The 21,703-nt window shown below is 46.0% G+C and overlaps 4 protein-coding genes and 1 long non-coding RNA gene across 6 annotated transcripts; 2 read left to right on the top strand and 3 right to left on the bottom strand.

Annotated features, from left to right (window-relative positions):
* The first annotated feature begins 147 nt into the window (after positions 1-147).
* On the top strand, positions 148-3,400 carry LOC146273318 (rho guanine nucleotide exchange factor 19). 2 transcript variants are annotated; one of them, XM_084704903.1, is made up of 12 exons: positions 149-361; positions 443-586; positions 677-732; positions 1,048-1,288; positions 1,412-1,572; positions 1,656-1,808; positions 1,889-2,018; positions 2,355-2,429; positions 2,533-2,625; positions 2,765-2,913; positions 3,021-3,182; positions 3,269-3,400. In XM_084704903.1, exons 5-12 carry the CDS (start codon positions 1,424-1,426, stop codon positions 3,330-3,332), a joined length of 975 nt encoding a protein of 324 aa, XP_084561029.1. In that variant the 5' UTR covers positions 149-361; positions 443-586; positions 677-732; positions 1,048-1,288; positions 1,412-1,423; the 3' UTR covers positions 3,333-3,400. The 2 variants fall into 2 exon arrangements, with proteins under 2 accessions (XP_084561030.1, XP_084561029.1); XM_084704904.1 differs by lacking the exon at positions 2,355-2,429 and having other exon boundaries at positions 148-361.
* Positions 3,401-3,553: 153 nt separating this feature from the next.
* On the bottom strand, positions 3,554-5,557 carry cplane2 (ciliogenesis and planar polarity effector 2). Its single transcript, XM_084704905.1, is given in 6 exon segments — positions 3,554-4,295; positions 4,298-4,371; positions 4,460-4,599; positions 4,713-4,837; positions 4,999-5,151; positions 5,262-5,557. Coding segments are annotated over 6 exon segments (732 nt in total). The 5' UTR covers positions 5,365-5,557; the 3' UTR covers positions 3,554-4,158.
* Positions 5,558-5,710: 153 nt separating this feature from the next.
* On the top strand, positions 5,711-7,742 carry LOC146273315 (uncharacterized). The gene is made up of 3 exons (XR_014766559.1): positions 5,711-5,984; positions 6,522-6,825; positions 6,977-7,742. It is a non-coding gene; the product is annotated as an uncharacterized LOC146273315 (long non-coding RNA).
* On the bottom strand, positions 6,006-7,086 carry LOC146273316 (heat shock protein beta-7-like). The gene is made up of 3 exons (XM_084704658.1): positions 6,947-7,086; positions 6,703-6,836; positions 6,006-6,608 (listed from the first exon to the last, which is right to left on the bottom strand). Exons 1-3 carry the CDS (start codon positions 7,023-7,025, stop codon positions 6,474-6,476), a joined length of 348 nt encoding a protein of 115 aa, XP_084560784.1. The 5' UTR covers positions 7,026-7,086; the 3' UTR covers positions 6,006-6,473.
* On the bottom strand, positions 7,588-19,823 carry epha2a (eph receptor A2 a). The gene is made up of 17 exons (XM_084704657.1): positions 19,670-19,823; positions 18,439-18,506; positions 16,288-16,924; positions 12,695-12,850; positions 12,151-12,483; positions 11,856-11,983; positions 11,547-11,724; positions 11,334-11,436; positions 11,080-11,135; positions 10,807-10,932; positions 10,510-10,695; positions 10,313-10,374; positions 9,881-10,090; positions 9,578-9,727; positions 9,174-9,367; positions 8,894-9,049; positions 7,588-8,470 (listed from the first exon to the last, which is right to left on the bottom strand). Exons 1-17 carry the CDS (start codon positions 19,752-19,754, stop codon positions 8,362-8,364), a joined length of 2,937 nt encoding a protein of 978 aa, XP_084560783.1. The 5' UTR covers positions 19,755-19,823; the 3' UTR covers positions 7,588-8,361.
* Between the last annotated feature and the right edge of the window lie 1,880 nt (positions 19,824-21,703).

The following is a 21,703-nucleotide window of genomic DNA, read 5'->3' as shown; positions in this document are numbered from 1 at the left end:
TGATGTGAACGAGGCACAGCGACGCACAGCTGTACCTAACAACTGCCCAATCCCTGCTGAAGCAGGTGGGTCTCCTCACTTATGACTATCTAATCCTATCGTGCACATGCTTTCCTTCCATAAAAGTTTTGTGAATTTCTTTACTTCCTAGGATCAATCAACTACTGCATGTCTGCTCATGTTTGACAAAGCTGGCCTGTCTTCTGTCAGCAGGTGAGCGCACAATGTCTCAGCATGACCTCGCTTGTTCCTGGTCTCATAACAGTGATTACGCGAGTGCCGAGGGTTGTACCAAACAGATGAACGGTGTCGCCGAGGATAAGGGGAGCGAGGCTGCAAACCAACTGGACCACTTGTTTGGGTATACAGCTTCATCATATACAAAGTTTAGATTTCCCATATTTGTTGGGTGTGTGATAACGGTTCCGTGTTCTGTGGTTAGTACTCCTGAGGGCATAACCTCAGCACTCAAGTCTGTGGCTTTCCATATGTGGGGTCATGGAGGGTGTGACTCACCAGAGTCCCAGCCATGCCTTGTGCCTGACCAGAACAAGGACTCCTCAGACTCAAAGGCCAAACACCAATGGTATAAGTTTATGTAACTGCAAACAAATGAATGACATCAATTACCCTTTTTAAGGAAGTAGCTTCCTAAAGTGATTTTGTTCCTTTCTAGGTCATTTGGAAAGCATAAACCTGCGACACATTTTAAATCCAAGTACATTCACGGTTGTAAGTTTTCAACAGTGAGATTTGAGTGCATTATTCCTTTTTATGTTGGCGTTCATTAAATCACGACCTGTGTTGATGGGTCTCGGTGAATTGTCACCATGCATGCCTTGCTTTACCTGGCTTCATCCACTCATTCTGGCTTCATCCACTCATTCTGGCTTCATCCACTCATTCTGGCTTCATCCACTCATTCTGGCTTCATCCACTCATTCTGGCTTCATCCACTCATTCTGGCTTCATCCACTCATTCTGGCTTCATCCACTCATTCTGGCTTCATCCACTCATTCTGGCTTCATCCACTCATTCCTTCCCAGGCCCTCTGTATCAGGACTATTGTAAAGCATCTGGAAAAGGTGACATGATGAACCTGTGCAAGCTAGTGACCTCCCAGGGTCTCCCCGGCCTTCGGAGCCCGCTGCACACCAGCCTGGACACCGCCTCCCCCCGCAGCACATCCTCAAGGTGACGCCATGTACACTTTGGCAGGACCTCGCTGAGGTGAAAGAGCGAAGGCTGCTCACCTGCTTGGCCCTCGGAGAGATTCGCCTACAGGAGGTACTGCACGTGGGCGTCGACCCTGTACAAACCCAGTCGTTTACCTCTTGTGCGTTCGTCGTAACCCGTCCACTCGCTGTGAAATGTTTGCCTTTTGTGTTTCCCCCCCCCCCCCCCCCAAAGTCCAAGTTTGAGATGATCGCCTCTGAGGCGTCCTACCTGAAGAGCCTCGGCGTCGTCATCGATCACTTCTTCACGTCGACGACGCTGCGACTGACCCTGTCCAAGATGGAGCATCGCGTTCTGTTCTCTAATGTCTGCGTTGTGCAGACAGCCAGTGAGAGGTGACGCACGTTTTTCTTCAATTCGATTTGCACATCCGTGTCGTGGTCACGTCAATGTTCTCTTGGTGTACTCATTCGTCCAGGTTTCTGAAGGACCTCGAGGTTCGTCTGGGGGAGGATGTGATGATATCCCAGCTTGGGGACATCGTGCTGCGCCACTGCCCGGCGTTTCGCTCCCTCTACGTGCCCTACGTGACCAACATGATGTACCAGGAGGCCCTCTTCAAGAGGCTGCTGTGAGTCTCCACCGAGTCTTTGGAGGGTCTTTGTTTTGACCTGTCTTTTGTTTACACTGCTGTTTATGGTCTTCATGTAGGCAGGAGAACAGGGAGTTTCTGCTTGCGGTGACAAAGCTGGAGAGTGATTCGGTGTGTCAACGACAGAGGCTGAAGTCCTTCTTGGTCCTGCCATTCCAGCGAATTACTCGTCTGAAGATTATAATGGAGGTCATACATTGACATGTGGGGGTCAGATGGTTGAGCGGTTAGGGAGTCGGGCTATGAATCAGAAGGTTGTTGGTTCGATTCCCGACTGTGCAAAATGAAGTTGTGTCTTTGGGCAAGGCACTTCACCGTACTTGTCTCAGGGGAATGTCATTGTACTCACTAAGTCGCTCTGGATAAGAGCGTCTGCTAAATGACTAAATGTACATTAAGTCATTTAGCAGACGCTCTTATCCAGAGTGTGATGATGAAGACATTTTTTCCAGCCTCAAAGACTTCCTGACTCAGTAGCCAGGGACCATAGTCTGCCAGTCCAGTGAATCTCTGCTGTCATTTCAGAGCATCGTAAAGTTGACAGAAAAAGACTCTGAGTCAGTTCCTTGTCTCAAAGAGGCTATCGAAGCTATACACAAGGTGGGGGGTCTATAGATGTATCTACACTGTAGATGGTTCTTTTTATATACATAAAATGTATCATTTCCTCCCGTTCTCTGTTTACCTCTGCTGCTGAGACCAGATTGTGTCGGAGTGTAATGAGCAGACCCAGCGGATGAAACGGATTGAGGAACTAGTGCACTTGGAGAAGCTAGTGTACTTCCGCAAAGTGAAGGTTATTCTTTCTTGTGCTACTCTGGTGACTTTCACTTCTCGACTGAGAGGGGAACCGGTGACGGAAATCAGTTTTACCCAAATATGTCAGGGATGCCTCAAAGTAGAAACATTGCGTCTCTTTTTCCTCCTCCCACCAGTCCATCGCTTTGATCATCAGTGGACGTTATCTGGTGCATGAGGGCTCTCTGAGGCAGCCGCTGCTGGGGAGCCCGTGGGGCACCAAGGTGACCTTCAAGGAGATCTACGTCCACCTCTTCAGTGACTTGTTGCTGATCTCCTTGAAAAAGTAGGGGTTCACACACGCAGAGACTTGCAAACAAAATGCTTGTACAACACATTGCTTCGTCGTTTCCAATACCCAATAACCAATACCTCCTCTTCTCTACCTCACAGGGGTCTGCGTTTCAGTGTGCTGGATTATGCTGCGTTTCCCAGCCATGTGTGCACGGAGCCGTTAAAAGAGGTCACTGGTCTGCCCTCGGAATCCTTCTTGCTGCGACTGTCTCGGAACCATGCAGGCCAGGCCATTGCCCTCATACTGGTGCCGCACACAATGTGAGAATCTGCGGCATTGTACCATCTTGAATGTCAAACTAAATGGCTGAATGTTCTCTAATTAGTACACTTTAAATGTATTTAAGGTCTGACCTACAGTCATGGATGAAGGCTCTATCCCCTACAAAGTCAACAGTGACAGAACCATGAGACAACGATGAATGCTCTTCACACTTTTTAATTCATAAATTTATATTAAACTTTGTTCTAAATCTTCAGATGTGTGCAGTTGGAGATGTTACTGGTTCAATATACATTTGAATTAATACTCTAAAGTACATAGTTAACAAATACCTTTGACATCGGGTGGTTCACTGGCAAACCTACCAACCATCAAAACTGCATGTCATCTCCTATCAATGTTCTGTTGCTACTCTGAGAGGTCATCCTTTATCCCCTCTGGTTACCATTTGCGATGCGTACACTGTAGTCCAACTGACCAACGCATTTCAGTTCATTTAGCCCATACTCGTCATTCCCGGCTGTGAGGGGACGGTGTTGGTCATGGGGGCTGCCTCACAGTCCTGGCTGTGAGGGGATGGTGGTGGTCATTCTGGCTGCCTCACAGTCCTGGCTGTGAGGGGACGGTGGTGGTCATGGGGGCTGCCTCACAGTCCTGGCTGTGAGGGGATGGTGGTGGTCATGGGGGCTGCCTCACAGTCCTGGCTGTGAGGGGATGGTGGTGGTCATGGGGGCTGCCTCACAGTCCTGGCTGTGAGGGGATGGTGGTGGTCATGGGGGCTGCCTCACAGTCCTGGCTGTGAGGGGATGGTGGTGGTCATGGGGGCTGCCTCACAGTCCTGGTTGTGAGGGGACGGTGGTGGTCATTCTGGCTGCCTCACAGTCCTGGTTGTGAGGGGACGGTGGTGGTCATTCTGGCTGCCTCACAGTCCTGGCTGTGAGGGGATGGTGGTGGTCATGGGGGCTGCCTCACAGTCCTGGCTGTGAGGGGATGGTGGTGGTCATGGGGGCTGCCTCACAGTCCTGGCTGTGAGGGGATGGTGGTGGTCATGCTGGCTGCCTCACAGTCCTGATGCCACAGATGCTCAGCCAGACAGTTGAGGAGGGGTGCCACCTCACCCAGCCCGTCGCTGACCTCCCCCCCACACAGAAAACGGGCAGCCGCAGGACCTCCTGGAAGCTGCTGACCTCGCTCTGCGTCACATCCGTGTGCATGAAGAGGTCGAACCTGAGGGCACTGTCAAGGACAAAGATGGATTTCATCAATTTAAACATGCAACGTTTCCTGTTTCCTGAACATGGGTGTTGTAGGATACTTTGTTCCAACCACCAGTCTGACTGCTCTGTCTGAGGGTTCAGACCGGCTCTTGGCAATCTGGTTGGTCAGGTCATCAAACGAGGCTCTGTCGGTAAACGAGAAGAGGAAGAGGATGGCGTCCACCTGTTCCTTACAGGACTGAAACACAAGATACAAACACTAGTCTTTCCCTTATTATTCAGTGATTTAATGTTGCTGTTTTGTTTAATCATATTCCGTGTTTTGCTATGAATGTGGTACATCGTGCATACCGGAAGCAAATGGTCAAATCTACGCAAGGCGTTCTCCCCACAGTCGAACAGCTGCAAGCGGAAGAAGAGCACACGGCCACTCTCTCTCAGCTTCACAGGCCAATAAATCACCGTGGCTTCAATCCCTGCAAGACATTGTCAATCTCAAACCATGTCAAATACCACTTTACTGTTAGTAGAGCTGGCTAAATGTTGAGGTTCGTGCCTGAATTGATTAATTGAAAATGTGCTTGCTAGGTAGTTTAGTTTTACATAGAAAGCATAAGGAAGAACATAGGTGCCCTGCCTGTCGTTTCGTAGTGCAACTTTGGAATGTTCAGTCCAGCCAGACGCGCAGCAAGCGCCGTCTTGCCCACCCCGCTCTTTCCCGAGAGGAAGACCTTGTAGTGGGCTGTGTCCACAGCAACATTGGGAGGCATCACTGGAGCCTCTAGAAGACCTAAAATACAATTCTAATAAAACCAGGGTGCAGACTAAAATGAACTATAATATGATATGAGACATTGAACGTATTAATGGTTACGATGTAAACATCAAAAAGGGTCCCACCAAAGTGTCTGCGTCTTTTCTTAAACAAAATTCGACCGAAAAAGTCCTTGCTCTCTAAGGATCGATGCCAATCAGCTACTATTAACGACCCAGGATCCAGCATTTCTGTGATATTGCCTCGGCATATATATTTAGCTAGCTGTGGTCGTCAGATTAGGTTATCTTGCTGCAGTTTATCAATGAAAGTGAAAAAATATCAAAATAGATCACGTTTCGGTAGATAACAGCACACAGGGATAACAGACACGCTACTTGTCTTGTAGCTACAGGCTCTTCCTCAAACTCTTGCAAGTTCCTTGACAACCATAACATTTCAGAATAAAAGTCCCCTGTCCATATTTTTATTAATTCAAGACTTAAGAGATGCAGTTGCACATTTCAAACACCAGGCGGCTTCACAACTGCCAGGATTATTCTCAACCAGTGATCACAGTTGTGTCGGGGAAATTTGTCATACTCAAATAATACTCAACCAGCCGTTGGTGCACTGCTGAGAATATCAACGTTAACCAGTTTACATGTTATAATGTTTAAGTCTGGTTGCTTTCTTGTAAAGATCCAAAGTTGACCAAATCTATAGATTTGACTGATAATGTAAATTATGTGATGGACAAACTGGTAGAGACTAGTCTGAATCCTGGTTATAGCCTACTGACTGGTTATAGCCTACTGATAAATGAACTGGACACTTGAAAGTCTGAAGGAAAACGACCAAATAAACTGGTAACTTTATTTTTATTGTAGACTATTTTACACGTTATGACATGGGGACCATATCGCATATGAGACTGCGGTCTCCTTGTGTTTAAGATTAGTGAGCATTCATCAGCAATTTAGCATAGATTTGTACGTTAATACAACAAACTATTTGAATGGCATCTTACAGGTATTGTATGCAACGTTTGTCTCTGATTATCGGAGTGAACATTTTAATTCTTTCGTAATTACTATAATCCATAGGTACTCAGCAGACAATCGCTAACTGAAACTATAGAATGTTAAAACCCAATGACATCAGCGGTGCTGGTATCACGTTAAAGTTTTAATCTGGTAACATTGGGTGTAGCCTTGTGTCCATATGCATATCTAGAGCAGTCACTGGCAGAATCAAAATAATTAAATTAAACGTGTTAAATGTTTGCACTGGTTTTTAATTTCAAGTAATTAGAGAGAATGAGCAGCAATATATAAAAACAGATGGATCGTCTTTGATCAAGAAATCCTGCGAGCTTTCACTGTGAGTGCCCCTCTGTTTCTCAGTGAAGATGTCACAGACATGGGATCCACGTCCACTGGAAACTGGCATTTGTGAACAAAAGTGTTTATGGCTGTGCCATTCTCAGCATACTAAGGACAAAAGTGAAGAAAATCAAGAAATAGACCATGGCCATCAACACAGCATTGAGTAAAGTCAATAAGAATGTGTCTCTAAACAACTCACCTTTTCTGCACGGACCTCTATGAGATTGTTTGAAGTAGTGATCACAACATCCTCCAGAGAAAATTCACTCACATCTACTGTGAACTGATAAATGTCCCCAATAGACTGGATCTTTCCCGTGGGGTGAGTGTGACCTGGTTGTAAAAGCCTTGAATAAAAGCCTATTTGAACAGCATAACTTCATAACGATAAAAAATAGTTTGGACCAAAAAGACATGAAAACATATCTGCAATTCTGACTGACCTGCACATTTCTGTTCATCATTGGGTACAGGTGTGGACAATTCTAACTCTTGAGGAAGGATATCTTCACTGTTCTCCATTGAGGCCTGAGTGTGTACGATGTAGAGGAGGTTGGTTTCATGTGCTGTACTTCACCAGTCCCATGTGTTCGCCAGGAAGGCTCTTTGCATTTCTCCCCCGCTATTCTTTTATACTGTCAGCTAGAGGGATTCTTGACTAGTGTGTGTGAGCAAGGGGGTGTAAATGTTAGGTCAGAGAACAGTGTGCTATATTTGTCAGAAGGGAGAGTGCAAGAATTGAAAGATGAATGCTGTAACATCCAACACTGCAAACTCATCCATGCACCCACTTTCAGTTATTCCTGCACTACTTGTCGCTCTCCATTTCTGTATGACATTATATGGAAGCCGCGGCTTCCATATAAACAGACGCAGCTTCCATACAAACAGAACTATAAACAAAAGGGTAATAAGGATGATGTAATATAAGAAAGGGGAATTTAGCACAGACACAGAAGCCTATGAATGAGTCGTGATGAGTCTACAGTTGTGTGGAGCTGTGACATTCCTAGCTATGATGGTAGTCACCATCTGACTGTTTCTTACCAACTGGAGAATGACTGTTAGACCCAACCCACTAGACTTGTATTCAACACTGATTTTATTGGTACAGTAACATACAATATTTATTTTAAATGTGCCAGGTCAGTCTCTTTCAATAAATATGCAATACAATAAATATTAAATACAACTGAAAATAAAACATTGTAAGACTACTTGTGGACAAAGTGTAAAAAACATAACAACAATAGGAAAGGAACACTTAGAGTTGGATTGTACAGACAAAATAAAATTGTTAGCTAACAAAAATGGAGGAGTGTATTGATATGATAAGTTGCCCTGAGCACAATAAATCAAAATACCATTCCTAAAACGGTAAAATTACTCTTCTATTTATGAGTTATTGCAAAGCCTCATTAGGGTTGAGAAATCTATGTTGGAATGGTTTGTTCCTGTTTCTCCCTGTTTCCTCGTAAGACTTCCAGTTTAGAAAAATACAACACAGAACAGTTTCAGGTCTCTTTTTTTCTCTCTTTTTCCTTTTTAAGGCTGGTTTCCAATCTGTCATTATGTTTACATGTCTGCTAATATAAAACATTATGTACATATGATACATACTTTTTAATTAATTTTCTTGGCATAAAGTACTTCAAAGTGTATAATCTCAGTCTTTTCTGAGTGGCCAGGGCAGGGTCCCTGTTCAGTCACACCGTGTATTTAGATTGCCATGTCTGAGTAAATAATCCTGGTCATAGCTCAGTCATATCCTGCCCCACCAACTCTTTGCCCCGTATTCAGTGCGCCTGTAAAAATGTGCGGTCAGTGCAGTCTGATTCTGGGGAATCACATTATTGGGTCACACTGCAAACACACTGAGTGTGCTTGTCTGGTCCTTCAGACCAAGGATGCTGTAGGCAATTCTTTTCATGTGACCTGGTAGCCTCACTCCAATGTTCCTGATGTCCCTAAGAAAGAGAACACAGACTATTACTATATATGTCATTATTTCATATTAGGTTTCTATATGACCAAATGAAGAATGAATACATTCATGTAAGAATCACCTAACATTGCTAGCAGAAGTCAAAATAAAATTAAAACATTAAAAAGAAGAGAGCAAAGCCATGTTTAAGCTATGGGATTTATAATCAAGCAGAGCACAAATGTCCTGTTGAGTTAGGGCACGGCACAGAGGAATGGTGTGAATGAGATGGACAGGAGATGAGAGTATTGTATTGCCACATTCAGAAATACCAGATGACAAATGTCCGAGGCAGATCTGAATACCCTCTCTGTGCTTCCCCTAAATAGCAAGTGTGCCAGCTCGGCTAACGCACTGTGACAATGTTGCATCTGGGCCATGTGTCCGTCAACATGTGTGCACTTACTCAGGCCTCATGGCTAGCACCTGCTCCATGCTTGTGATTCCTGCACAGGCAAAGCTTTCATTGTACTGGCTCATCTTGATGGACTCCAGCCACTCCGACACCGACCGGAACATAGTGCCGTCACAGCCGCTGGTGCTGGGAAGTCGGATGGACACACTAGGGGGAAGACCACCAAGGAACTAAATGAGTCATCCACCATCAACACACTCCAATAATATCTATCGTCGCTATTTCGCTTTGTAATCCGGCGGAGGACGCAGCAGGTTCATTCTCGACATACCGTGGGTCAAAGTCGGCGATGGTTTTTAAAGACTCTGGGCTTTGGAGCAGCTTGTCCAAGATGTTGACAATGTCTGGGAAGCGGGGCCGTTTGGAGCGATCCTGTAGCCAGCACTGCAACATCAGCTGGTACACCGTGGACGGACAGTCCATCGGGGCGGGCAGCCGGAAGGCTTCGTTGATGGCCTTCATCACCTGAGGAAATGAGGTAGAGGCCGCGTTAGACTGTTTTCACCATCCCATGATGTTTCACCCTCGGGAGCATGTGTCGCCGTTATTTATGAGTGCACGCCGACGGTTTTATGCGACGAGGTGCGTGAGAACTCGGTCTTTTGTTAAAGCATCCTTCGACACCACACATACAGACTCCCAAGGCAACAGAGTACCGAGATCTTGCGTGTTTACCTCATGATTGCTCATGTCCCAGTATGGCCGTTCTCCAAAGGCCATGACCTCCCACATGACAATGCCAAAGCTCCACACATCGCTGGCCGACGTGAACTTCCTGTAGGCGATGGCTTCGGGAGCTGTCCATCGGATGGGGATTTTCCCTCCCTGACATGGACACAGCATGTTAATGGGACTGAAGACAAAGGCCACCATTGGTGTTAGAACTGCTAGTCGTTTATTTTGTTGTTACACATCAGGAAGTTCATAGTATTCACAGTGCAGAGAGAGGAATATCTGATCTTTGTCAGTAGGACTCACGCTGGTAGTGTAGGTGCCCTCCGGGTCGTCCTCCAGCACTCGAGAAAGGCCAAAGTCAGACACCTTACACTCCAGGTGGCTGTTGACCAGAACGTTCCTGGCAGCGAGATCGCGATGGACGTAGTTCATGTCCGACAGGTACTTCATACCCGCGGCGATGCCACGCAGCATGCCCACCAGCTGGTACGAAGCTATCTCCCCATCATGGTCCTGAATGACACACCAGACACGTTCCCAAAATGAGTGCTTCTTCTTTGAACATCTATGCAGTCGGATAACATTCACTGACAACATCTTCTTTGTCATCAAACGTAAACATGGACCTACCCTTAGATAGTTATCAGACGTAAACATGGACCTACCCTTAGATAGTTATCAGACGTAAACATGGACCTACCCTTAGATAGTTATCAGACGTAAACATGGACCTACCCTTAGATAGTTATCCAGAGCTCCGTTCTCCATGTACTCTGTCACAATCATGGCATGTTTAACTGGAGAGAAAGATAAAAGAAAAGTTACAAATCAATAGAGGAAACGGGAGAGGCTTCTTGATAACGTCCACGGCTAACACTGCACTAACGTGAAGTTGATGAGCACACAGTGTGTGTCATTGAGGAGGGACTCACATTTGGTGACCACTCCCTCCAGACGGATGATGTTCTGATGGGAGAACTGGCCCATGATGCTGGCTTCACTCAGGAAGTCCTGCCTCTGTTTCTCTGTGTATCCTGGCTTTAAAGTCTTGATGGCAACTGCCACCTCCTTCCGCCCCGGGACCTTCAGGACTCCCCAGAACACCTCTCCAAACTCTCCTGGGGCAGACAGGTGAAGACAGGTAAACACCAACATCCGCTAACTCCTGGAGACAAGCAGCCGATCCCATTTAGTAAACCGTGAATAAGTATCATAGAGTTCACTCATACCTGCTCCAATGACCTTCTGTTTGGTTATGTGACTGGGATGAATCTCACTGGCAAACTTCAGGACGGCTATGTTGGGGTCCTCGTACATGTGCGGATCAACATAAGTCTTCAGAGGCTTCAGCTGATCTGAGGAGGTAATAGTGGAATAATGTTTATATAGTTTTATTAGAAACGAGGGACACTGGCATGCTCTTACGGATACTACAGAATTAGACCTTGGTCTAAGGCAATGTGGGATTAGTGTTCAGCCTTCATGGGTATTGTAGTCTTTACCTGTATTGGAAAAGTACGGGTCCTCAGGTCCACCTCTCCCATGGGAAATCAATCTCCTGTGAGGAGCATCAGAATGGTAACTTTTAGATTTTTACAATGTAAAAAAAGGAAGTTGAAGCGTGTCCTGAACTGTTCAAAATGTACGTCCTTCAGCTGAGGTAGGTTATCTTTGCAGGCAGTACATGTGGTGCCAGGGTTTATCTAGGGACACACAGGCCAGAGAAGGACTATGACAAGTAGTGTTTTTTTCTAACCGTCTGTGCAGCAGTAGAACCACCACAACGATAAGCAGCATGACCCCTCCTCCGATGACAGCTCCCACAGCCCACGTGGAGTTGTTCTGGATCTGAGACTCCGCTGAAAGGACAGGAAAACGGCTATTAGTTTTGAACACAAACTGCCAATTAATGAGCTCGACCAAAAGACACTCAATCCCCTCTTTGTTTGTTGTTTGATAGGACACTTACGTAGAGCCAGTGTGCGGAACTCATGCTCCATGCTGTAGCTGCCAGGGTGGCCGTCAGGACTTAAGGCCTGGACCCGGAATATGTAGGTAGTACCAGGGGAGAGGTCACCGATCTGGGCCGAGTTTCGGTCCAGAACTAGGACTGTATACGTGGTGACGTCGCGCTCACTCTCATCCTCCTGCATGGGGCAGAGAGAGAGGGGGGGGGGGGTGATACTGAGAGGAGATTCGCATGGGAGAAAGAAAGAACGAAAACACAACAAAAGAAACAAAAGGAACAGAAAACAAAGGAAGTCCTTGTGTCTCGTACCTTCCTGCGGAACATGAGTTCATAGCGGTGGTTGATATGAGCTGGAGCTCGACGCGAGAGGGCCCAGGACAGAGACAAGCTGGTGGGGCCGCGCTCATCCAGATGGATGGATGTCACTCTGGGGGGATCTGGGAGGAAGAGGAAGGACGAAAGGAGGAAGTAGAGGATAAAAGAAAGACAATCAAACATCCTGTTCCGAGGGTTGTTTTGCGTTTTGTTGAGTTTGAGACGCGGTCATGCTGGGACACCGCCGAGACAGGGCGACCGCGGCGGCCACCGTCGAGCCGGCCCTCACCTGTGTAGTGCAGAGCAGTGGTGATACTGCTGCTGGGCGTCTCGCTGCCGTACTGAGACACCCCGCTGTGGGCGTCCACGGTGAAGGTGTAGTTCAGGTGGGGCTCCAGCCCGCTGGCGGTCACCACCGTGTCCTGCAGGCCGGCGGCGCCTGGCTTGAAGCGCACCGCCTCCCCGCAGGGCAGGCACAGGGCCCCGTCGCAGTGCTCGCACACCACGCTGTAGGTGATGTCACTGCGGCCGCCCGTCACCAGCGGGGGCGCCCAGGAGAGCTGCAGGCGCCCGTCTGCCGACAGGGTGGTGGAGGACAGGTCACGTGGGGCGCTGGGGAGTGCTGGGGGGGGGGGGGGAAGAAGCAGACATGAGTGGAGTCGTCACACGCGAGCCGCGTTTTCAAAACTGCCACCACTGCCAAGTCGTCATTGCGAGGAAGAACCGGTCGTGCAACTGCACCATTGGGATGGACCTGCTTCCGAAGGTCGGTTAAGTCGACGCTCAGCTCCAGGGGGACATGTTTGTCGTCGCGAGGTGAAAGGGAGGCTTACCGGAACAGGCTGAGGTAGGTGGGTCAGAGGGGGAGCGGTAGAAGCCGTCCTTACACGGACACAGGAGGGCGCCGGGGGAGGAGGCCTTGGTGTTGGCAGGACAGATCTCACACGACTCATTGGATGCCGCCGGCTTAAAGGAGCCTTGTGTGCACGCTGCGGGAGACAAGTGCGTGCGTATCAGTCATAGTACACACACACACAACTTAAGAACTCTAAATTGTGAAATGAGATACCGTTTCTACAATCAAACTGCCCGTCACCAGGACTTGGCAGGAGCCCCTTCTGGTTACCCCGTCAGAACAAAACTGAAGGCACGGAATGGGGGTTTTCCTTGAGATTTGCCTCCACTTGTTCTAGCTGCCTCCAGTTCTCTTCTCAAGTCGCACTGACAGAGTAAACCGGATGACACTAAGTCCCCCCCGGATAATCCTTCAACTCTTCCCTTTTTGAAGTCTTGTTTGAACAAAATATCTGCGGTTAGCCTTGTGCATACTGAAGGTGTTTCGAAGGTGTTTCAGAATATACAGAAGAAGAAAAAATCCCCTTTCAGTGCCAGGGGTTAACGAGTGTGTGGTGGACAGAAACCGGGATGCTGCGCTGAGCCTCTCCTTCCCTCCTTCCTTCCTCTCTTCCTGTGATCGCTAGGAATGACAGCATACCAGGATGGAGCGGGGAGAGGGGAAGTCTGGAGGAAGAAGGACCGCTGAAGGGAGCCTGCGATTGTGCTGATGGAGTCCGAACACACACATCTATCAGGGGGATGAGTGAGGGGACTGTTGACTTAAAGAACACGGGAGAAGGGGGTTCTTTTGAGAGATTGTTTTTCCTCCATTCATTTCCTATATCCCTAGGGGTCAGGCTTTCATGTGACCTGTGTATTGGTGGCCGGGGGGGGAGAGGAGAGCCTGTGATGGACATCAGGGATCGGCTTCTTACTTAACCAGCACGGCAGACGGACCCCTGTGTTACAACGATCCCTACAATAGTTGAATGGGAGCGGGTCTGAGTATGAGTAGAGGGGATTTCAATGAATAGATGGGTGGATGGGGGATGGGTAAAGGTCCTGAGTGCCAACAGAAGTTCTCCCTGGGGAGTCACTTGGGGTGTGTGGGGGTGGCTCGGGGTCTCTCGCATAAGAAAAGGGGGCCTGCCTTTTTCATCTTGAGCTGAAGCAGCAGGGCCTCTGTCACGTACCAACCACCCCTCTGTTCCTATTCATCCATTGTTGCTGAGATTGGACAGAGTGGTGCCATAAATATGTTGAATTTTGTTGAATTAAGAACCCAAGGACATTAGAATAGTGGCATGTGCTCAGCATTCATCAATGACAGGGAAGGTCATTTGTGGAGAGAAAGAACATTCCAGATGTTTGAATTTCTTTGGGGGCTTTGGCCGAAAAACCTTCTGTTTTGTTGGACCGTTGCAGTTTGATTGTGGTGGATCATTACATAGTACTACACAAAATAATTTTGTTTATTTGATTTTGTGCGACATTGTGTTATTTGTGCTACATTTCATTCAAAAAAGGTTGGTTATCACTCTGGTCCCGGTTGAGAACGCGTTTGAAGAATTGCCTCATAGAGGTTTTCTGATTAAAGACTTATGAAAGGACTTATGTGTGCACCAATGCGTCAGTTAATTGAATCTGTTTTCTGCTCTCTATGTCGATCCATTGTTCTAATGAGTGGGAACATGGATTAGGGAGCTCATTGCGTGTGTTAACGACCGGATGAAAGAGCAAAGAAGAGCAAAGCAGGGGATGTCATTGGCTAACAGCTGGCCTGTGGGTCTACTAATCCTCTTGACTAAATTACACCAGCACACCCAACTAAGCAGCCACGCACCTAACAAACCTCATACGCCAACTGTCGACCTACTGCCCTTCCTCTCTCCTTCTCACGTACAACCTGCTTATTTGTGTCACTCTACATTCCTCCTCAACTCTTTGTTCCCAGCACATTTGAACCTAGACTGAAATCTTAGACATCTAGCAGCTCAGACATGTTGGGATTTGAAAACCAAAGTGGATATAGGATAGATGTCAATGACTGTATATCTTTAAAAGTGTGTAATCAACAGAACTGAGTTCCTTCACAACAGGAAGGCTAGTGGGCTCTTTTACTTCAACTGAAATGAAAAAGTGTAGCCACTATGTTTCATGTAAAATCTATAAATTAGGTTCTAAGACGTGCATTTCTTTTAGGGTCTAAGTAATGAATGAATTTAAAACATAGTCAATGCATTTCTTCTTTTATAACAAGTTCTAACATTTAAAAAGATGACAAAACATGTTTCCTGTATCCTGATAACATGGTCATCTTGGAGTTTGGAATCGGACTTTTTCCGGTCATTAATATTTCCCTCTTCCTGCCGAATGGCCTGCAGTCTTCCGTTTCAGGTGCAGATATATTCCTACGTCTGGGACCTCTGGAACATTCCAGAGTTTAACTATCTCCTTTTTTGAAGTGCTCTAATCTTTTAAAACTGGAATTATTTTAAAAGACTCCAAATAATGTTTTTGTAGGTGACGGCCCAGGAAAAGTCATTGGGTTAGAGTCCAGCTTTGAACTCACTCTGCCACCCAAGGTGACCAGAATCACTAGTAGCTCAACAAGGGAACCTATAGTCATAAACCACATTCTGACTCAGAATACCCCGAGATAGGCGTGTCGGCACTATCCCTGTAATCTGCGGTTTTGGCACCCATGGCAACGGATGCACACAAACAGCTGTGTGGAGAAGACACACCGTTCAGGTAGTCTCCTGCAGGCACATTCACACGACCCTCCTTAGTCAATCAGTTACTGTAGGTGACGTGAGGGTGAAAGAATGCCTTGTAGAAATCCCCACAGCTCAACCAGCAGACATGTCTGTTCCTCCCTTTCAGTCTCTCCTTCCCCTCTCTCCACCCACGTTTCCTCCAGATAGTTCAACATACCACACCCCGGAATACCAAAGACAGGGCAACTTCCATACAAACAAAGTGAGCAAACAGACCGATGTATGTTACTGTACACAGTGCCGAAGTGTTTTGCAGTAGACTCCAGTGTAAGTCTCGGATGTACACTCACCTATCTATCTAGATTTCACACACTCTGTGTTCTTACCCCGCCCCATTCTTACCGCTGAGAGACAGACAGCGGAAAGAATGTATTGTCCAACAGGAACAGGTCAGATGATTCATTAACAGACATATTTACTTCAAACCTATAAAAGGTCCCTGCTGTATATATATTTACAGTTTATAACCTGTATACCAAACCTGTGGGTTGGTAGGACTTCTGACATAAAGTCCGCTCAATTAAAACAAAACCAACAAATAATTCCAAATCCCTTTTCATGTCATCCTAAAAGACAGGAAAAGTCCTACTTTTCTTGACTTACTTCCCAACCAAAAAATGAGCAGCTCGTCTCTGGTGAGACGTGTGAAATAACAGAAGGATACCACAATTAACATTCCTTTGCAGTCATTTCTCAAACATAGCCCACATAGTGGTTATGGGCTCAATCAATGCTTGTCTAAATACAGCTGCCTTTAAAAACAAACAGTCGTCAACAAAAGCATAGGGGGGGGGGGTTTAAGGTCTTACCTTGGCAGGAATCTCCGATGGCTTCATAGCCGGCGAGGCATTGGCACTGGCCCACTGGCACCACCCACTCTCCTTTAGCTGTGCAGTAGATGCGTGGGGAGCCCTGGCTGATGGCATTCTCCACACATGCTCCCTCCACTTCCTTCAAAGCATCGGCCACCGTCTCTGGGAAGGCCGCCAGATTCCGCACAGTGGCCGGGCACATCTTGTAGTACACCCTCACAGAGAGCAGTGCCACACAAGCCCCCATGTCCTGGAAGGCCAGGTAGAAGCCCTTCCTGGATAGAGGCCCCACCGTCCTGGTCTCCAGGTTGATCTTCAGGTCCCGGCCCCGGGTGATCTCGTCCGGGGCGATGGTGGCCACTTTGCGGAACTGGCCCTTCCGGAAGGTGGTGCCCACGTCGGCGTCGGCCTCGGAGAGGAACAGGTTGATTGTCTCCTTGCAGGACAGCGAGGCGCCATCGAAGGTGTTGCAGTCCCGCACGACGAAGCGGAGCTCCACTGAGACTCTGGTGGCCCCTGGCCGGCGCTGGATGAAAGTGGTACGCAGCCAATTGTCCTGGTCACCGGCGTCTATCTTACACACGCTGTAGGTGTAGAGAAGGGAGCCATTCACCACCGTCTGGACTATCTCCCACTGCAGGCAGAGAAGGGGCGGGTGGGAAGAGAAGAGTTTAGAGGGCAGGGGTCACTGTCAGTCAGACACGGGAATAAAGAGGGAGGCCTTGCTTTCACAGAATTAGAGAAGGGTTGAGGGACTTTGTTCTTGTTAAGGACCAGTTGTCTGAATTGTTAAGACGACTCCTTGCATGTGTAGTGAGGAGCCCATAAACGGCACAAGCTGCCTTGCTACTTTGCACATGAGGTGGGGAATTGGTCTGGACATGTGCTGTGCTCACAACGTGTGTGGTTTCCACAAACAGACGCTTTGGGATGTGGCACGGTGAATATGAGAGACAGACATTCATCTTCTAGAACAAATACGCTACTGCTGTGGAATACCAACCAACACTATGCCAGTTAAATGAGTTTTATGAGCTCATGGCAAAAACATGAGTGTAATATTGGCTGTAATTATGGACTTTTAGGAGAGGGAAGAGATGGAAACGCTTGCCTGGTAGAATCATTTAAAAGCCTCCATTAATTAAACGAGGGCCTTTTAAAGGAATAACCATCATGAATTCATTTAACACCTCAGCTGGCCACCATCTATGGATGTTTTACTGGTCCTTTAATTTCAAACTCAAATCTAGTTACCGAGAAAGAGAAATAAAATACCCAAGTAGATTGAAGAGAGTGGCGCTTAATGGCGTGTAATGTATTTAATGTATCGTCTTTTGTTAGAAATGGCTGAGGAAGTTGGATGAGAAGGGACCAACATCAGAAAACAAGCTACAATGAGAAACTCTGGATGTGTGAACGTGAGTGTTCCACGAGGAGAGTAGTCACAAAACTGGACCTAACCACGTCTTGTTGCTTATTTTAGTCAGGTGGCCACAGAACTATAGATAGAGGAAAGGTTCTCCCACACAACCAGCCTGTTTTCCTTTCTCTTCAGCTCATGTTCTGTCTTGATTGATCCTCCTTATATCTCAGCTCACCCTCTCTCTACACATATATAAAAAACACAACATCCAGCCTTGTGTGGACTCTGTAGGAATGATAACAACCCTGGTGAGCGCTCACTTTTAGAGAATGCACTCCTGTACTGTGAATTTCGAGGCAACTCAAAACCCAACACTGTAATGACATCCACAGTTGCGTTATGAAAGGGTTGCTCTAAAACAAGAGCAGACCAGCTTTGCCAAAAGTTCTTTAGCTGCCACTCATTCCATCGTTCCCAGAAAGATATTCAAATGGAAGGAGCAAGCAGAAAGAAGGCCTTCGCAACTCTTCTTTAGAAGCACACAAATTATGGTCCAATTCAAATGTAACACATATGCACTATTTGTACATTGTATTGACGAAGCATCTGATAAATGAATTTACATATTTGTCCATGTAAATACTTGCAAATGTGACTTTCATTTTATATTTGGGATAGGTCTACATCTACACTGCTCTGCAGTGTATTGCCGAAGAAAGATATTCTCGATACAAATCAGCAGGACTGGAATTCGTACAATGTCTCAGTGTGGTATAAATACTTACCCCCTCCTCATATGGCATGGTCAACCAGCCCAGCTCACTTCCTGAGGCTTTCATGTCCAGAAGAACTTCTACAGACAGAAACATGAATATTCATATTTAAGTTCAAGTGTCGCAATAATGTCATTACAGAAAGGAAGCCTAACCTGATCCACAGGGGGATTGTGAACAGGGTGACAGTGTCCAACTAGCCAGGTCACAACATGAACAGGGTGACAGTGTCCAACTAGCCAGGTCACAAAATAAACAGGGTGATAGTGTCCAACTAGCCAGGTCACAACATGAACAGGGTGACAGTGTCCAACTAGCCAGGTCACAACATGAACAGGGTGATAGTGTCCAACTAGCCAGGTCACAACATGAACAGGGTGACAGTGTCCAACTAGCCAGGTCACAACATGAACAGGGTGACAGTGTCCAACTAGCCAGGTCACAACATGAACAGGGTGATAGTGTCCACCTAGCCAGGTCACAACAGCCTTATGGGGGGCACATGCCTTTCCATAACGTTTAAATCAAGCGTGTCCGTATGTGTGAACGTTTCATTCACCATGACCTCTGCATTTTAGGAGTCAGCTTAATGATGGCTGAGAAAAGCGGGGGTAGTGACAAAGCATAGAACATGAAACTTCTGGATTAACTGTGCATACAAAGCTGTGACTAGATGAATTATAAACCCACACATTATCTCTTCCCTTTAATAATACACAACCATTCAAATGTACAGTCTGGGACATTATTCTGTAGTTCTGTTTGTTGTTTTCAGTTTAATTTCCAAATGAAAAAACCTGCCCTATTTGCTTAATTTTGCCCCTTTTCAGACTTTTATGAATTGTAAAATTACACCAAGGTTTAGAATGTTACAACTAAATTATATTCTGTTAGGCCCTATTATAAAGGGTGTGCTAAATTTCTTCATAATGTAGCCGAATGCTGAGTGTTGTAGCCTTCATATAAATAATACAATATATATTATAGTGTACATTTCAGCATATCTTAATTATATCTTTATTATAGCCTATATTTAACAGTTTAACTATTTAAAAAAATTCAAATGACATAACCACCAACAAATTATCAGAAAATGTTTTGGCTAAAGTAAAACTATAATTTAAACAACAACTAGCCTAACTAAAACATTAAAAGCAGCTACAACTCTTCCATACATTTTAACGTATCTTGAGCACTAGCCTTGATGAGTTACAATCGTGAAATAAAATAGAAGACTACTTACGTTCTTTTGATTGTAGACTAATAAATACAAGGTTCATGAATATGTACAAAAACAAGGAATAAAAATGTGCACGACGGGAATCCATTTTCTTATCTTTTAGCTCCTCCGTCTCAGTCACTGGTGGTAGTACCTCAAAAACTTGAGTGTGGCTGGCTACTCTACTCTCGACTGTTCTCTAGAAAGTCCATTGAGAAACAGGTGGCGTCATGAGCTCCGCCTGGAATGCTGGCCCATTCCAAATATGGTATGCTGGAGGGGCGTGGTCTAGGCTGTCGGACTGCAGCCTACCTGTTCAAAACGAATGTGTATTGATGTAAATCATTGTAAGCTTTGTGAACGGGGGACACACGAAAACCGATTTCCTCCATTATTCTCTTTAAATACTTGTATGTCAAATAAACAAATCGGCACATGCTAATTCATTAAAAATATATATGCAAAAAAAGTATTTCAATTTATTCCAAACAAAAGAACAATAAAAAAACATTTTCTGACTGTGTTGGATGAAATGCAACATGAAAAATTCAAATTTCACTAGCCTAATTGAAAACATTGATAAGCCTAGCTTTTACAACTGGATTTGCAAGGAACCCATCTCAATTAAATTAGAATGCATTACAACTGGGTCTTATACAGAATGCTACTTCCAAAACATCTGGCACATTCAACAAAAGCATTTAATTGTGTGGTAAAGTAGCATATCATAAATGAGGAAGTTGAGGACCGTTGCTCATTCTAACTGTCTTCCACAATGTCTTACCTAAGACAAGTTTTTCCCACGCCAGGAAAGGGTGGGGTCAAGTAGGGGGGTGGACGGGTATGAATATATGACTACTAATGAGACAGTTTTCATAGAGAACCTCACAATTTGGGTATGAATATGTGAATACAAAAAAGCCTGGACAATGGCATCACCTAGCAACTCTTATCTGAAGGAATGTCAGAGTCAAGTCCTCATTGTCGAGAGGCGTGTACTTGGACAGAACTCATGAGAGCTCCTTGAACTGACAGCCGAACACAACCAGTGGCCCGGACAAAGACACCAAAAAATCAACAGCAGACACGTACATTGTCTTGTCTGATGTTACCATACACGGACATTAATCATACAACAGAGAGAGTGAAAGTTGTTGGTTAAAAATGGATTAACGGGTTAAGTGCACGTTGGAGTGTGTTGGCTTTAGACTGTTGTTGAAGAAAGCAGATAACATTAACTAATGCAGAAAAACTCCCTTACTGGCAGCGTTGGTTTCTTTTTAGGATATAGCTGGAGATACCATTACTCCATTTGTCATCATTGATCATCATCTTTAAATTATATACACATCTTTGCTAAAGGCAATATGTAATAATAATTTCAGGAATTTGTCAAGTGGGCCTCATTTGTTTTTGTATAAATCCCAACTGGGATTGACAGCTTTGTCATCTTTGTCAAAACCGAGTTGTCTGATCACCACGTGATTGTTCTCTTCAAACCTGTCTGAGGTTATCTTTAGAGTAGACCCAGTAACATTAGATTGACCATTATAGGTTTGAAGTTAGCACACTCTTTCATCTTAAGGGAGTTCCATGGACACTTATAAGGATTAAACACTCTTCCCTCGACAGCCTTGAGAGACGCTGAAGTAAAGTGAGGTGTTATGTGTTTCAAGAATGTTAATGCTCAGTAAAATCGGAGAGTGGTTTCTGTTGTCAGTCGTTTCACATAGGTGTCAAAGGTTAACACCCTTTCTGGCGCACAAGTATGCAAATGCTTTCATTACAATACAGGCTTCTTTATCCACCTATGGAGCATGCGTCCTGCTGATGAGTGGAGTGTAGGCCCGCCCACACCACCCCCCCTTTACTGGTCCTCTGCTTCATAGGGGTCTGCCCACACAAAAGCACTTCACACTGGGGGCCAGGTCTGCATTTTGAGGGTCACTGAGCAGCGGCAGCATCGACACCACGTCATTCAGGCTCTGTCACCCCCAATCCCCCACTTTTCTTGCACCTCTTGTGGTATCAGCAAACAGAGAGGAGGAGCACTACTGT

This window comes from Hypomesus nipponensis, chromosome 9 (assembly GCF_054491055.1).
Source record: "Hypomesus nipponensis isolate SF chromosome 9, ASM5449105v1, whole genome shotgun sequence".
In the NCBI taxonomy this organism is placed as follows: domain Eukaryota; kingdom Metazoa; phylum Chordata; class Actinopteri; order Osmeriformes; family Osmeridae; genus Hypomesus; species Hypomesus nipponensis.
Note: the sequence above shows the minus strand (reverse complement) of the source record. Positions and strands in the feature narration are given on the sequence as shown.

What these genes read in the sequence shown, in the direction of transcription:
- epha2a (XM_084704657.1), bottom strand. Translation starts at nt 19,754, where the DNA reads ATGGATTCCCGTCGTGCACATTTTTATTCCTTGTTTTTGTACATATTC. An exon ending in CCATGCCATATGAGGAGGGG is followed by an intron (nt 16,925 to 18,438) that starts GTAAGTATTTAT and finishes CTCTGCCTGCAG; the next exon opens with TGGGAGATAGTCCAGACGGT. An exon ending in GTTCTACTGCTGCACAGACG is followed by an intron (nt 11,136 to 11,333) that starts GTTAGAAAAAAA and finishes TGCTCCTCACAG; the next exon opens with GAGATTGATTTCCCATGGGA.
- LOC146273316 (XM_084704658.1), bottom strand. Translation starts at nt 7,025, where the DNA reads ATGGAGAACAGTGAAGATATCCTTCCTCAAGAGTTAGAATTGTCCACA. An exon ending in TGATGAACAGAAATGTGCAG is followed by an intron (nt 6,837 to 6,946) that starts GTCAGTCAGAAT and finishes TTTTACAACCAG; the next exon opens with GTCACACTCACCCCACGGGA. An exon ending in TAGAGGTCCGTGCAGAAAAG is followed by an intron (nt 6,609 to 6,702) that starts GTGAGTTGTTTA and finishes TTTTGTCCTTAG; the next exon opens with TATGCTGAGAATGGCACAGC.
- LOC146273318 (XM_084704903.1), top strand. Translation starts at nt 1,424, where the DNA reads ATGATCGCCTCTGAGGCGTCCTACCTGAAGAGCCTCGGCGTCGTCATC. An exon ending in GTCTGAAGATTATAATGGAG is followed by an intron (nt 2,019 to 2,354) that starts GTCATACATTGA and finishes CTGTCATTTCAG; the next exon opens with AGCATCGTAAAGTTGACAGA. An exon ending in ATACTGGTGCCGCACACAAT is followed by an intron (nt 3,183 to 3,268) that starts GTGAGAATCTGC and finishes AATGTATTTAAG; the next exon opens with GTCTGACCTACAGTCATGGA.